Source organism: Lynx rufus, unplaced genomic scaffold, assembly GCF_022079265.1.
Source record: "Lynx rufus isolate CCGP_SWC_20201006 ecotype Redwood Valley unplaced genomic scaffold, mLynRuf1.p SCAF_1, whole genome shotgun sequence".
Taxonomy (NCBI): domain Eukaryota; kingdom Metazoa; phylum Chordata; class Mammalia; order Carnivora; family Felidae; genus Lynx; species Lynx rufus.
This window is the reverse complement of record NW_025814823.1, coordinates 198,188,072-198,203,949: the sequence shown is the minus strand read 5'-3', so window position 1 is coordinate 198,203,949 and position 15,878 is coordinate 198,188,072. Positions and strand designations below refer to the sequence as shown.

The 15,878-nt window shown below is 44.3% G+C and overlaps 1 protein-coding gene across 6 annotated transcripts in view; it reads left to right on the top strand.

The window, feature by feature from the left end:
- FBXO38 (F-box protein 38) overlaps window positions 1-7,508 on the top strand; it is a 56,370-nt gene extending 48,862 nt beyond the window's left edge. For all 6 annotated transcript variants that reach the window (XM_047092532.1, XM_047092541.1, XM_047092576.1 and 3 more), the window contains 6 exons: window positions 36-138; window positions 2,898-3,064; window positions 4,414-4,559; window positions 5,193-5,296; window positions 5,826-5,939; window positions 6,896-7,508. In XM_047092532.1, the coding sequence (XP_046948488.1) occupies window positions 36-138; window positions 2,898-3,064; window positions 4,414-4,559; window positions 5,193-5,296; window positions 5,826-5,939; window positions 6,896-7,074 (813 nt within the window). In that variant the 3' untranslated portion in view covers window positions 7,075-7,508. The remainder of the gene's footprint in view (window positions 1-35; window positions 139-2,897; window positions 3,065-4,413; window positions 4,560-5,192; window positions 5,297-5,825; window positions 5,940-6,895) is intronic.
- Window positions 7,509-15,878: the final 8,370 nt, after the last annotated feature.

Genomic DNA, 15,878 nt, shown 5'->3' with positions numbered 1-15,878 from the left:
GAAAGATACATCATTTAAAGTTTCTCTCTTTGTAGGTCCTCGTATTAAAATCCAAAAATCTTGTTGGAGTCACTATGACCAACTGTGGAATCACAGATCTAGTGCTAAAAGACTGTCCCAAGATGATGTTCATCCACGGTATGTCTTAAGGCCTGGGTCATACAAGAGCGTCAAGAATGAGTTTAAAGAATTAAGGACTCATAAATACTACAATAACATTTCTTTATTTTTTCCAAGGAATCATTACGTCGGGTTATTTGTCATTCTGTCCTTGTTGTCATTCTCAGTTACTCCATAGTATTTGTGAGGGACCGTGTGCAGAGGCTTCTTCTTATAAAATAGCCTCTCCTCTGCTTTCCTCCAAATGGTAATTGTTACTTGATCTAACAGAGTAGATTAGCAACATGTATGGGCTTCGGAGTCCGGTAGATCTCAGCTTGAGTCCTGTCCCTACCATTTGCCAAGCTGTAGGACATTGGACAGCTTTTGTGTTCATGTTCTGTGGGCACTGGTGACTGGGCCTGAGGTGCTTAACGGCTCTAGATTTGATTGACGTGGTTGATCATCACCTCAGTTCCTGGCATAATATCTTTAGTCCAGGCCCCACTTTTCTTCTCAGTCCGTATGTTTCCAGTCCATCTTTACTTACGTACATATTTACCTCTGAACGAATAACAGGGTGTTAACTTGTGTGAGCTTTTATAATTTCAGATATATAGTATGTCCATTTTTCCATTTTCACTCAAAATTATAGTTTTGATATCTATCCGTGTGGAATTATGAAGCTATGACATGTTTGTTGCCTTGGACAAGTTCTATATTCTCTGTGTTCATCTTTTTCAATCTGTAAAGTGTGCATAATTATGCTTACCCTATAAACACATATTTGTGAGGATTAAGTGCAGTGATGTGTGTGCACATGTGTGTGTCTATGTGTATATGTACACGTACACGTAGTAGAGGGTCTGACCTCTAAAAGCTTACCAGATGTTAATTTTTATTCTATTAGTATTGCAGTATTAGGGGCTTCCTTTTTTTTTTTTTTTTTTTTTTGCACTTTTATGTTACTGGTAGTAAACAAAGCTAGGTAATCCTTACCAGTTTGTCATAAACGAGGAGAATCCCAGAAAGAAGAGATAAAACTAAGAAATAAACACTACCTCTCTCCCGAATTCTAGAAAACTCTAGACCGTATGTTCACCCTTAAGAGTGGTACTTTACTCCATTCCAGCCGATGAAGTTTTAGACTGTCTACTGAACGACTATCTACTCGTAAAACACAGTAGGGGCACATCAAAAGCTCAGGGGTGATAACAGCAGGGCAACCCCGGCAGTGCTCCCCGCTCTGAGGTCTGAGAATCTTCCTCTCAGCCTTTGGACTCTGCTGCTTTTTGACCTCTCATTCGTTTCTCTGTTCATCTCTTGGAGAATCTGGCGCCTGACTCTGATGATTCATTCACCCCATATCTTCTCTAAAGGTGCACATTGAAACCTGTATCACCATCTTGTCCGCTCTCTTTTCCTCCTTTCCTGTCCCCTGCCCTGCTTGCCCTTCTTCCTGCCAGGTCACAGAAGGAGAAAATAAGCCAGAAAGGCAGAGACTTGGCTCAGCCCTCTGACATCCAGCTGGTTACAGGGAGGTGGGGACATCTGGGTCAAGGACATCATGAGGTGTCTTATTAAAGAAATCAAGCGTATCAGTTTGATTATGGTTTTATCTCTTCTATCTGATTGTCTCTTGAATTGGACTAAGTTGAAGTCCATAGTAAAAATTGGATTAGAATGAACTTTGAGGTTAAAAATAGAGGAAAGGGATATTTTTCTGAAGTTGAGCATACTGTTGCAGTTAAATGCATTTATTATATAACAGTTATTTTTCTTTATAATCCTACACTTTACATGTTAAACAGGGAGAATATTTAATCGTGTTTTCAGGCCAGCATTTTTTAAAATATATTTTTTTAATGTTTGTTTATTTTTGAGAGAGAGGAGAGAGACAGCATGAGTGGGGGAGGAACAGAGAGAGGGAGACACAGAATCCGAAATAGGCTCCAGGCTCTCAGCTGTCAGCACAGAGCCTGGTGTGGGGCTTGAACTCACAGACTGTGAGATCGTGACCTGAGCCAAAGTCGGACGTTGAACCGACTGAGCCACCCAGACATCCCTCAGGCCAGCATTTTTAATAGAACTCTTTGCAGTGATGAAAATGTTCTGTATCTGTACTGTTTGATATGGTAACCACTGGCCACATGTGACTATTGAACATTCAAACTGTGGCTAATGCCTGATGAACTAAATTGTTAATCTTACTGAATTTTAGTTAATAGAAATTTAAAAAGCTACAGGTGGCTAGTGGCTACCACATCGAACTATACAGCTTCAGACCAAAGTATCCAAATATTTTTGGGTCTTTTAAGGTTTTCTTTTTATACTTATGATAGGAATTGAAATCAACTCGGCTCATTTCCTGTGGGTGAATGTAAAATAATATATGGAAATTATTCTAGGTTTATTTGAACATTACCCATAAAATTTAACCGTTACCATCATTCATTCTTTTCAGTAAATCTTTTCTAAACAATTTGTATGGTTAAGCAAAGCCATTCTCTGGAATGTGGACTCCTCAAAGTAAAATCTTAGGAAAAAGTTCCTTCAGTGGGAGGGGGTGACCACCTTCTTTTGAACAGGGCAGAATCACGTTTTCAAATCACTTTGATAACTGTTAGTTGTACTTTATGAGAGTACTTGACCTGTGTTAAAGATGTTCATGTCTGCGGCATCTTTTGCTAATATAAGTCGGCCCGGTCCTCCAAAGATCATTGTCAAGTGGGCGGTACACTGACTGCTATATTACTTTGTACAACCTATTCATGGAGCTTATCATTTCCATTTTGTAGCTACCAGGTGCAGGGTACTGAAACATTTAAAAGTAGAAAATGCACCAATCGTAAATCGATTTGACTACGCACAGTGCAAGAAACTGAATATGGATCAAGTACTAGACCAGATCCTACGGATGCCTCCTGAGAGAAACCGCATCATATACCTCCGCCCGATGCAGCAGGTAACGAGCTCTGCTCTTTTCTGAGGGATGTTGCAGTGATTTTTTTTTTTTTTTTAAGTCTCCCACCTTTTTGGACTTGGGATTTAATCATTGGCTCAACCCGTGGTCATGATTCTTTAGATTCTACACAGTTCTTTTAGCCATACTAGACCACCTTGCCAGTCTTCCTCATTAACGTTTCTCTGTTAGATTTTTGTGGGTTCTTACCAAGCGACAGGATGAGGGCAGTTGTTGAAGTACTTATTAAAAGTTGCCCGTTAAGAACACAGACTCTGGTTTCAGACCGCCTGATTCACATTCTCATTCACTGACAGGGAGCGGATTACTTAGCTGCTTTGCCTTAGTTTTTTCAGCTATACAATTAGACTAAAAACCTACACTTACTGTGATAGTTAAATTAATATACGTAGTGTTAGAACAGTTGCATATAGTAAGCAATCCTTTGATAGGTCATATCCTCCTTATTAATTTTTTTCTTTTTATTGTATCTCTATGAGAAGATGGATGTTAGTTGAACCTGTTATGTTAACATTTCACAGTATAGGTAAATCAGACTGTCCTGCTGTATGTCTTACATTATACAGTGATGTATGTCAGTTACTTCTCAGTAACACTGAGGGAGATAAAAAGTGCAAACATACGTAAGACTCTGCTTGGTGTGATGCCAAAATAAAGTTTAAAGGAAATAGTATATAATTGTTGTAGTCACTGTTGGAGCCTGGCCCCAAAAGATTCATTTCAACAAACACATCCTTTGTTTATAATTTTTGAGGGCTGAAAAATCCACAGGGCATCATCCTTCTCTCGAGAAGTTTGCCTTTCTGGTAGGCGTAGACACGTATGCCACTAAGATGGTAGGATGGGATTGCAGAAGAGAGATGGGGAAGAGGGCACTCCATGAGAAGAAAGCAAGTGAGTAAAGGCCACAAGGGGGGCAAGGAAATGTGTTCTGCCATTAGGATTGGCAGTGGGCCAGTTTGGATAGAGGATAGAACAGTACACATCCGCAGCTCTATGACACAGCCAGTACCTACACCTGTGAAAGACATACTCCGAAGTGGATTCCTGGGGTCACTTACCTGCATCTGGATTCCTTGCTTTAGTGGGCATTTATATTAATATGACCATGAGATGGAAATCAGGGAGATTGCCAGGTAGAAAAATTTTGCTGAGCCCCACTCCCCACATGGCCAGCTGTGCTCAGGACTGAATGTGACTATTTGACTTTCAAATCTGCCCGAGATTTTAAAACTGAGGTCCCGAAGAAAGATTGTTCATGCTCTAAGGAGCTAGATTTCTAAGGCATTCACTTCCTTTGTCCAAAGCCCTCTCTGTGATGTCTTCCCCAGGTGGACACACTAACATTGGAACAGAAGCTCTTTAGTGGTCCCTACCCCTATCACATCTGTATTATCCACGAGTTCAGTAACCCTCCCAACGTCCGGAACAAAGTGCGTATCCGCAGCTGGATGGATACCATAGCAAACATCAATCAGTAAGTAATCTGTGGTCCCTGGAGGCCTTTTCAGTCATTGCCTATGGGAGGGGTTCCCAGAAACACAACCTAGTTGTTCTTTATTGTAAATGATGCTTGTCTGGGCTTTTCAGGCATTGAAACATATGAAATATAACATGTAAAAAAAACTGAGGGAAATGGGGACTTAAAGTGCATGCATGCGTATTTGTAACTTTATTTCTGAACTTAAGAGAAAAATTGCAGGAACAGACTGTACGTATACATTGGACTTCATTCCTTTAGCCTTAGGGCATGGAAAAGATAAAATTAAAGATCTTAAAACTGTGACATTTTGTATCATCAGAAAATTAGACTTTTTATGCCTTTGTTATATAAATGTTTTATTAAGCACCTTACACAAATGACATTTGATTAGAGAGTGGCTTTCTCTCTTTCCCCGATAGGATTTTGAAGGTAGTGAAGAAAGTAACTTTGAACTGACTAGATATGTTATCCTCTTCTAGTCTTCTGCTTCTGTTAGCTATTTAATACTTCGTTTGAGATGCTCCCTAGAATCTAGGCCTGATACAATTTTGACAGTCCTTTCTACCCCACACCCCAACATTATTTCCGGTTTTGTAATTTTTAATTTTTTTTTTTTGTTGCCTCCAGAGAGCTCATTAAGTACGAATTCTTCCCTGAAGCCACGCGAAGTGAGGATGATTTAAAGAAATACCCCAAGTACCCGTGGGGGAGAGAAATCTATACTTTAGAAGGTGAGCATTTACAGATGGCTGGGAAGCTAAATTAACTAGCTGGTTAACTAACTAGATGGAGAGACAGGTCTTAAGGAAGAGAGGAGTGGGAGCCTTACAGTTTGTCAAGGTGATGGGTGTTTTGACTGTCTGCAGGTAGCAGGGGCCAGATAAACCCTGCTCTCCCTGTGTGAGTCTTTGCCATCCCCCACCTAATCAGAAGCAGTGTGGAAACACAAAAGGTAGAAGAAAATTAAACTTGTTGTATAGTCTGAGAGTTGGAAGTGACTTTAGGGCACCTGTCTCAACTTCTTCATTTTATATAAAGAGAGGGAAAAACAGAGGCTTTTCCTGGAACCAGAGGGTGACCAAAGGTCACATGACCAAATAGCAGCAGAGCTAGAATTAGAATGGACCCTTCCTGGTCCAGCCCTTTTTTGCCCATCGTGAATGAAAGCACACTTTACATTGTGCTTACAGGACACTACCGTGTTTGGCTCCGTCCTTACTGCCCTGGCCGCAGCGCTGTTAACGTGTCGTCTTCTTTCAGGGGTTGTGGATGGAGCTCCGTATTCCATGATCTCTGACTTCCCTTGGTTGAGATCATTGCGGGCAGCAGAACCCAACAGCTTCGCCAGATATGACTTTGAAGACGATGAAGAAAGTAATTATGACCTGACTTGATTTGTATTCTCCAGTTTGAGTATATCCTGCTGTGTTAGATGCTTCATACTTCATTTGAGTTAAAAGCAGTGTAGCCTGTAACTGCTTCCCGTATAATTGTTTTTATTTGCTTTTTGTTAGCATTCGCTTCTCCCCCCGCAAACAGCAGCTCTAAATTTGTACAATAATCAGTTGATTTACTAGGGATATATGAAGGTTGGCGGGCAGGAGTCCTTGAGACAGATTTTTCTAGCTAGATATTTTTATTACCTAAATGTTTATAATTTTCTTGCTCTTTATTAAGAGTTTGTCAACTATATTATTTTGAAATTGTTCCATTTATGCTAATTATATGAAAGGATCTTTTGAATATAGTTCTTCTCTGAGTGTTAGCACTCTTGAGTACCCATTTGTAGGAAGTTTTTAAAAAACGTTTTAGGAGTAGGGGCGCCTGGGTGGCTCAGTCGGTTAAAAGTCCCACTTCGGCTCAGGTCATGACCCCACGGCTTGTGGGTTTGAGCCCTGCATCGGGCTCTGTGCTGACAGCTCAGAGTCTACTTCGAGTTCTGTGTCTCCCTCTCTCTCTGCCCCTCCCCTGCTCGCCCTCTGTGTCTCTCTCACACATCTTCAATGTGTTTCAAATAAACATTGAAAAAAAAAAAAATATATATATATATATATATATATAGTGAAGAAATAGATTTGAAAAAGTACACGTACATGTATACATGACTTACCTGTCTGGTGCGTTGTCAGCTTGGGCCTTTAATCATGCATGCTGTCTTGGGCACCAAACATGGCATGTCTGTAATAAGGGGACCCATTTCAAGAGCTGAACGTATTTCCGTCCCATCGCATTACAGGATATAGGCATATCTCATGGACCGGCTTAATCAGGGCCTTTCCAAATGATTCTGGTAATCATACGTGTTTCCCCTTTACTTTCTAATTTCCAAGGCACCATCTATGCTCCTCGAAGGAAAGGGCAGCTGTCTGCAGACATCTGTATGGAAACAATAGGAGAGGAAATCTCGGAGATGCGTCAAATGAAGAAGGGTGTGTTTCAGCGAGTAGTGGCAATTTTTATCCACTATTGTGACGTCAATGGGGAGCCGGTTGAAGATGACTACATTTGACTGGTCCCTCCTACTCTCCAGGTATTCTGGCGGAAAGCCGCTGGGGTCGCTCAGCTGCCGGCGAGTGCCACAGGGATTCAGGGCATGCAGTTTGGAAGCCCTGGCACATTTTGGTATATAGGAAATGTACAAGGAACACTGAAGTTGTATACAAAGATTTGTACATAAAGAAAACATACAAAGACAGTTCCTGAGTACCAACTTTATATCATATGTTTATACAATTTAATTTAAGAATTCATTTTAATGAAGGCAGATAATTGGAAAGAGTTCATTTCGTTCATTTTCGTTCATTTTTCCTGACTTAGTTCATAAAGTGTCACTTTTTGGCTGAGCCCCCAATTTACTATATTCTTGATAATCATTGTCATCCCCTTAAATCTGTGCCTTTTTCTTCTCGAGCAAAGCTGTTTGAGTAAATCTGTTGAAGAGTCTTTTTGTGTCTTGTGTGCTTTTTTTTGTGTTATGATTAAAGCCAACTAAACCCAATAGTCAGAGGCAACTTTATGTTTGTGTACAAAATGGTGTTTTTTTTTCCCCTTAGTATTATAGTTGCCGTATTTCTTAAAATGAAATAAAAAGATTCATGAGTTTAAAAAAAAAAAAACAAAACTGAGTTTGAGGGGGGAAATGGAAGTTTCCAAAGCATTTCTAGTTATTTATTTCCACATTCAATTGTGTATATGCTTTATCTTGAATATAAAAATAAAAGTTTATTAAAAACTTTTTTCTGGCCTTGGATCTGAATCCCTCTTTTCAAAGAAGAGTAGCAGCTACTGTACAGAAAAGGAACGTGTAGATTTGTGTCTAAGATTTCAGCGTAATCCAGTTTCTCATCTCTTTTTTTCTAAAATTCAGTGGCTGCAAGATGTTCAACTCGAACTCTTACGTGATGAAACAGTGAGAAGAGCAGAATTTCCCCCAAATACCTCGTCACCATGAGATGGCCTTTCTCCTTTCGCAGGGGGAGAAACTACCCTAATTTGGCGGTGATACATGCAATATTATGTGTAGGGCCAGGGGTCAGGAGCACGAAAAGCTTTAAAGCGATACCTACGTTGGAGGGACAGTGTTGCCACTGGCTAGCTGAGTGACCTCAACAAAACGTTTAAACCGAAATTCTGTGGAAAAGTGTTGCCCACCCTCTCCGAGTGGCCATACGTGCTTCGGGTGTGTATGAGGTGTGAGGGCTCTTAGAGACTGCCGAGGCCAACCTTTTCACTTACAGGAGATTAATTGAATCGCGGAGAGGGAAATTTTCTCACTTAATGGTCGAGAACCGGTTAAGGCACTTCAAGGGTCATTCCCATTGGGCTGCCTCCCTATCTATCGTTAATGTCCACAGAAATATGTAGGGACGCCAGAAATTCACACACTAAAATAGTGGGAATGGTAATCAGTGTCTTTCGGCAGAGTTCTTTTTTGAAGACAAAATTCTGTTAACGCTGGGAAGAATGTCCAGTACGCCATTGAGTCAGCTTTTTATTACCTTGTATTTAACGCCACTAATCTCCCTTTTAACTAAAAGAGAGTGTTGTACTCTGCAGGTTAGAGGTGTGACCAGCAAAAAGCAGGAAACAAATTACAAAACAATCTAGATATTTCAAACTACTACAAAACCCCCAACACTTAGACTCCCAGCTACCCTGTTATTTCAGGTGTAACCGTAGTCACCAAATCACGGAAACAATGCTTAGATGAGCCGCTAGAGGCCGCTGCTTTCTAACTTAGTGGTTTCTTACCGGCTCCTCTCCTCGCCCGCTGTTAGAGCAAGTGCAGCGGGAAGCGCTAAAATCCTTCTCAAGATACCCAGATTGGAATAAAAAAAGCAGCAGTCTTGGGAGAAGACGACGATAGTGACATTTGGTCAGTGTCTATGGAATGAAAGGCTGGATAGCGATCGCCCTAGAGCAGGGGTCGGCACACTTTTCGCACAGGGCCAGATAGTAATTACCTGAGGCCCCACATGGCAGTTACCCTGGTGTTGGAGCATGAAAGCAGCCACAGAGCCTGTGTCAACCAGTGGGCATGGCTGTGCTACAGTGAAACTTTATTTGCGGACACGGATTTGAATTCCCCACAATTTTCACGTGTCACGAGATACCTTCTGTCTGCCGACCACTTTACAGAGTAAAAGCCATTCTTAGTTTACCGACCAGAGCATCTGGCCCCCGGGCCACATACCTGCCATAGACAACTGAGCTGCCCCGCCATCCATTCAATTGCTTGTCACCAGCTTGTGGTGCAGTGTCTTGGCACAGCTTTAAAAGGCTTTAAGAAACATTTTTCTTGGACGGATGACTGCATTAATGTCGGTGTTCGAGACCATCGTGTCTCTCCTCCAGTGCGGCCGGATGCAGGCCCTAACGGTCTCTGTAAATCACAGCTGGCACACAGCTCTTACGGGGACTTCACCGGGGGATCCAAGGATGTGGATGCAAATTCTAACCCCCTCAAATGACCGCCAAGTGACCTGGAGATGGTCACAGCCTCTACCCTGGAGCCTCGGATAAACGCGCCCACCCCCAGGGCACCTGTGAAGGTGCAGCGAGAGCCTCCAGAAACCGCAAAGTGTGAGGCAAGTGGACATAGTATCGCTTCCACTGTAATTCCCTTTATTATGAAAGGGGTTCTTTTTTTAGTGATCTTCACCTTCTGTTCCTTCGACCATATTCCAGGGTGATAGGAAACAGAACTGGTGAGGCCATTAAGGAAATACTGGTCCTATGAAAGCATTTTTAAGAGCATTTACCAAGGGCTTTCCGTGCATCCTCATTCTGACTTTCGGTGTGGCTGATCATTATGTCCCCTGCTTTACTGTTGGGGAAATTAGGGTTTAGCGGGTTAAATATCTTGCTTAAAGGCACGCGTCTAGGAAGTGGTGAAAGCAGGATGCTGTCAGTCTGCCTCCAAAGTCTGTGCAACTTGGGCAGAGTGTCTCAGTCCCTGGAAGGGAGGCTTGGCTAATGCCCAGGCAGGGGCTGGCTTCCTCCCGCAGGCAAGCTGCCCCTTAAACTTGAACCCATTCTGGCTGACCTTCATATGCTTAGCACAGTCCCGGGAAAACAGAGGCTGCTGATTTTGATGCGGGCCTCAGGTGCCCCACTCAGACACGGGATGCGGCCAGACGGTGACGGAATCAACACCGCAGGCCGTGTGGCATCCGTATGGCATGCACACAGCAACTAAAAAGAACCAAGAATCACATGTGTTGATGTGAAACGACGCTTCCGGTGTCCCGAAAGAAAAGCCGAGTTGCAGATCATGATACACAAGGATTATTTATGTATAAGAACAAAACAAGACCATAGATTTTTATCTGTACATTTATACATATGTGGATACACAGGACACGTCCGTGAGTTACAGAAGCCAGATAGAAGAGCGGTTACTTCTTGGGAGGGGAGGGGGATTGAGCTGGAGTCCAGGGGCATTTTGCTGTATCTGTAGTTAGAACTCCTTATAATGGGAATGGACTGCATAAATACATTATGTGTGTAACCCATCATTTATGTTGTCTAAAAATATATAATTTGTATATTTAGAAACACACGTGAAGAAGGGGAGGAAGAAAGCACTCTTTTAGAATAGAGTGGTCCAAAGTGTTTCAGCCCTGACTCCTGTGTCCTTGGGCAAAACACCTTCCCTGACAGTCGGTTTCCTTTTCTATAAAATGCTGTCAGTAATCCCTCCCCGCTGGTTGCTGTGAGAGGCCCAGGGACCTCGCTGGGAAAATGCCGAGAAACTTGTAAAGTGCCTGCAGTGGTGAGCTCTGGGGACAGAGGAGCCTGTCCAGATAGCGTTCCAGGCTCCAACTACAGATTTGGCAAAGTCAAGCTGCCTTCCGCCGGAGCCACGCCTGGAGGGTCTGAGATACAAAAGCCAAATGCTCTCTTTGGCTCACTTACCTCGTTCTCAGGGCCCGCTGCTGGCTTTTCCGTAGCCTGGGTGGCAGGGGAGTTACCGCAAAGAGGGGAGAGATCAGCGCAGGAGGGCCTTTCCTCCCCGACCAGCGGTCTGCCAGATCCCTCCCGGGTTTAAAGACAGTAATTGAGGCTCAGAGAGTGAAAGGGAACCAAAGAAGACACCAGAGCGAGTGCCAGGCAGGGGGGCACACAGGAACAGTAAGTCCCCATGCCTCTCCAGGCCCCAGGCTGAGGCTCAAAGGAACTTCCCATCAACAGGAAGGGAGGGGCCGCCCTTGCTTGCTCACTCCTCTTCCAGCATCCGGCCGGCAGGGGACAGTGGAGTGAGTTCACCCCGGTAAGGGACGAGGGGCCCGTGGTTGGGACTGCGGGCTGGGCTCGACCATCACGCAGCCCAGGGGGCGCTCCCCAGACGCACATTTTCGGCCCGGGCTATTCACCAGACCTCGGCTGAGGTCGCTCTGCTGCAAAGCCGGAGAATTTTGGGTACTTCTTGAAAGGATTTTATGAGGATTGAGATAATCCCCATAAAGCACTTAACACAGAGCCTAGCAGAAAGGAGCTCAGTAAATGTTAGCTTCTCTTATTGCTATATTATTATTTTCTGGGGTGAGCTAAAAAGAGGGGAAGGGAAAGGAGAAACTGAATCACATATAATAGCCATTAAAAGTATCGTCAGTTTCATGGGGGCGCCTGGGTGGCTCTGTCGGTTAAGCGTCCCATTCTTGGTTTCGGCTCAGGTCACGGTCTCATGGTTTCGCGAGTTCAAGCCCCGTGTTGGGCTCTGCGTTGGCAGCATAGAGCCTGCTTGAGATTCTCTCTCTCCCTCTCTCTCTGCCCCTCGCCCACTCTCTCTCTCTCTCTCTCTCAAAATACATAAACTTAATAAAAAAAATTTTTTTAATATCATCAGTTTCACTTCTCTCTATGGTTCCAAAAGGTATCGAATGCCACTCGTGATTAGCGACATCCACTGGTAAAGTTTGGAAGTTGCCCTCTGGTGACTTCTCTCACAGTCCTTCCCAGCTGCAACAGTCCCTGGTGAGGTGGGTCCACCCACCCTCCAGTGCTCAGTCAGGTCCTTTCAAACAAGGAAAGCACTTGGCTTAAGTTAGAACTTAAAACTTTGCTTTGTGTTCATTTCTCTATCTCTATGCCTGCTTTCTATTTATGGCAAGTCATACTGGTTTTCTAGTCTGGGACTGATACATTTCTTCTGAAATGAGTTTATCTAAGTGAACACTTGAATTGACTTAAAGGAAAATATTAAGCAAATCGCAATACAGGCAGGACGCATATTTGGGGAGAATCCTAACAGTGGCCCTTGGATGACCCGTGTTGGAACGCTCCCAACAATCCTAGCGGCTCTGAGAGTTTCGCCATTTTGTGGATGAGACCAGTGAGGCAAGAGCTGGTTAAAGCCCAAAGCAGCACGCTGTCCCAAACCCAGGCCTTGAAATCCATCCCTGATTTGTTTAAATTTAAGCCAGATACTCGGCCTCAGTTTTCTAGACTGAATGGAAAAGAGATTGCAGAGCGTGGCTAGAAAAGGTAAATGCATTCATGAGTCCTTTCCCCCCAAACCTAGCTGTTACAAGGAAGGACATTGACCAGAGTAGAGTAATAAACAGAAAATCAGCACTGATCTCTCCCCAGAGAGAGGCACAACAACACAGCACCAAGAAGACTTTACTTTTGTTCTTACTCCAAGACGACATGAAAGGCAATTTAGTTATAGCCCCTCCCGGAGGCCCTCCCTCACCCACCCTATGCCCACCCCTCATTTCCCAGGCCGACAGCAACTGGCTCCCGGACACAGCAAATGAGCAGCCAGTGGAAATGTTGGTAAGATGGGAAGGGGAGATCTCAGAAAGAACGGGTTTTTCTACAAATACTACTTGGGGGCCAGTTGAAGAAGTTGGTTTTGATCTCTTTTGCTTTCCAGCTGCTGACCATGAGCTGGAAGGGGAGCCCCGGGGCTTCTACCTGGACAGTCCTGTGAGCTGGAGAGTCAAGTTGAGAAGAAGCGCAGGTAAAGCCCCTTTATCTCAGGCACGGGGTAGTCTGGTTACAATGGCCGTCCCCACCGTAACTGTCCAGACCAAACTGGCAGATGTGGCCATGGGCGTATGCCCTTCTCCCCAGAAGCATCTCTTGACACTTCAAGTTTCCTGGAAGAAGGTGGTCTTCTCAGAGAAGACAGCAGAGTACGTCTCCTCCTGCCTTGGACAGGCTCTACGTCTCCTTCTCAGTCTTCCATAAACATGCTTTATTACCTGGATTCCCAGAAGCCAGACATTTAAATAACGCCAGGCTAGCAGCTGTCCAGACAGAGCTCATCTGCCCCTGTCCTGTAAACCTCCAATGTGGCTGTTGGGTGCATTGCCCACATCATCCCAGCCTTGGTCCAAAGACATAGCAAAGTTGGCTTATGAGGCCTCCTCTGCAAAGGAGATTATCTTTTTGACAATGGCAAGGGCTTCTATTTCCTCAACCATTGTCTTTTTTTTTTTAACTGGTCTGGGGTGCTTATGACCTCTACAGACTGAGACACCTGTCATGGGCTGACCCACAAAAGCGTATCCAGAAGGTCCAAAAGATAATGGCCTGATGATATAAGATTTCATTTTCCCGCATATGATGTAATCTGAAGATCCCTGTCAAATCCAAGTTACCATTTAATATGGTAGACCTAACGGCAAGAAATAATATTTTACACAAGCAGACAAGCTTGTGAAGCTCCTGGGAAAAGAAGCATTTCACAGGCAAGAAATCCTACCGTATTTATGCATGTGCGTATGCATATATATATTAAATAGTAGATACTATCAACTTCGGGGGCATTAAACAAGGCTTACCAGCTGCCTCAAAGCACTAAGCCTATCCCTCCTCATGATGATCTCTTAGTCTTTCCCTAAGAAGTTCTTTGTGCTTTGAGATCAGCGACCTCATTCAGAGAGCGTCTGAAGCCCTCTGGACCCCCGAATTCACTCAGCTCTGCCTTTTCATTGAAAAAGTACAGAAAGAATACGCAACTGCAAGGAGGTCTGTTAGTCCTCTCTGGGAGGGTCCCGTAAGTGGGGTGACCAGCCAGCCTACTTTGCCTGGAACTGAGGGATCTCCCGGGATATGGGACTTGTAGTGCAAAAGCCAGGTGTCTAACCATCCTTCCCACCACATCTGGGCCCAAAGAAAAGAGGAGTATCAGGTATGTTCTGCTTTCATGGATAAAATAGGTGATAAGGAGGCAATTGTGGGATCACTTAGGAAGGAAAGTAGGGTCAACAGACCAAGCACAAGGGCAAGGAGAACTGGTGAGGCTAGAAACTTCGGGCACATCTTTATCTTGTAAACTCCCTCCCGCCACCCCCACCCCCACAGCTGCCACCCCCACCCGCATTGCCTCTTCCTGGGCTGGGTCCCTAAGGACCGGCAGGGGATCCTTTCAATAGAATTGTTATCAGCAGTCAAAAGAAAGGCAACTGGAAAAAATTTGCCCTCCAGAGTCTCAATCTGGGGGGATAATTCACCCCAAGATAAAATGATTTGCTGGTAGCCTTGACATCAGGGTCATCATCTCTTTAGGAGCTTGGAGGAAGTGAGACACTGAAAAAAGATGTAGAAAAATGTAGTCCCAGCAGCCTCCCAGGCAGGGGGGTCAGTGAGTTTTCCCAAGAAAGTAAGCTGGTCTGTGATTCTGTCTTGGCCCAAAGTGCCCAGCCCGAGACCAAGCACTGCCTCAGCACAGGGTCTTGAACGCCCCTAACAGGTGTCTTATTGGAGCAACTTTGTTTCCTTGCAAAATCTGAGTTGTAAGACCATCCTCAATCGGCATTCTTGGTAAAGATGCAGTGCTTTTCCCCATTGTCATGGAAGGAAAGTGAATCAAGATTCATTCCACATGACCTCAAAGCCAGTATGCCAATGAGAAAATGTCATCTTGAAGCACACATATAAATGAGACCAGCTGTAAAGATGCCTTTGGGTAATGGATCCAAAATCAACACCTGAGCAGTTTCCAAATCTCTCCCCAAGAAAAAAGTAAAAAGAAATGTGCATGTCTCCCAACCAGAAAACATTGATGTTTCAATTGTCAGCACTTGAAACAGTGCTTCCAGACAGGCATCTTGGCATTGATACCAACTTGGCTTCATTGCAAAAGCCTTGATTAATTCACCCACCAAAGCATGTCCAGAAGATGGTCACAGTGGAGAAGAAATTGGGAGCTGCTTAGCTTAGAGAGAAGACTTGAAAGAGTGGGTGGATGGCAGATCAGTATCTTCCAATATCCAAGGGCTCTCGAGGGGAACAGGGAGCTAAACCGCATGGGCCCAGATGGAAGATAGAGCAGAGACAAGATTGCGTTCCAACAAAGGGGAAAACTTTCTTACAATTAAAACTTCCCTGTAATAGAAGGAACTGCATTAGGAGGTAGTGAGCTCCCATCCCTGAAGGTGTGCAAGCAGAGTTCTGACCAGCGTCCAGGGATACTATGGATGGTGCTACTCCTGTGTTGGATTGGAGGCCAGATCTGATGATGCCTGCTGGCAGAGGCTACTCTTGTGTTGGACTGGAGGCTGCATCTGAGGATGCCTGAAGTCCCTTCTCAGCTCTGAGATTCTCCATACTCTGGCTTTGGGGCCTGTCCAACACTGTGCTCCATGTACCTTCCCTGGGCCCTCAGCCCTACTGCTTCGTGCCTCCCTGGTGGTGATGAGGGTCAGGAGAGATGCCAGGGTGTCCTGTTCATGCAGACACGAATGGGAATGAACGGCTTAGTCATGAGCCACGTTCTCAGTCAGAAGCATGATTCCAAGGATTCTGGGTCATTGTGTATGGGCAATTTCTCAAGTTCCTGGTGGTGTCCGCTGTGCAGAA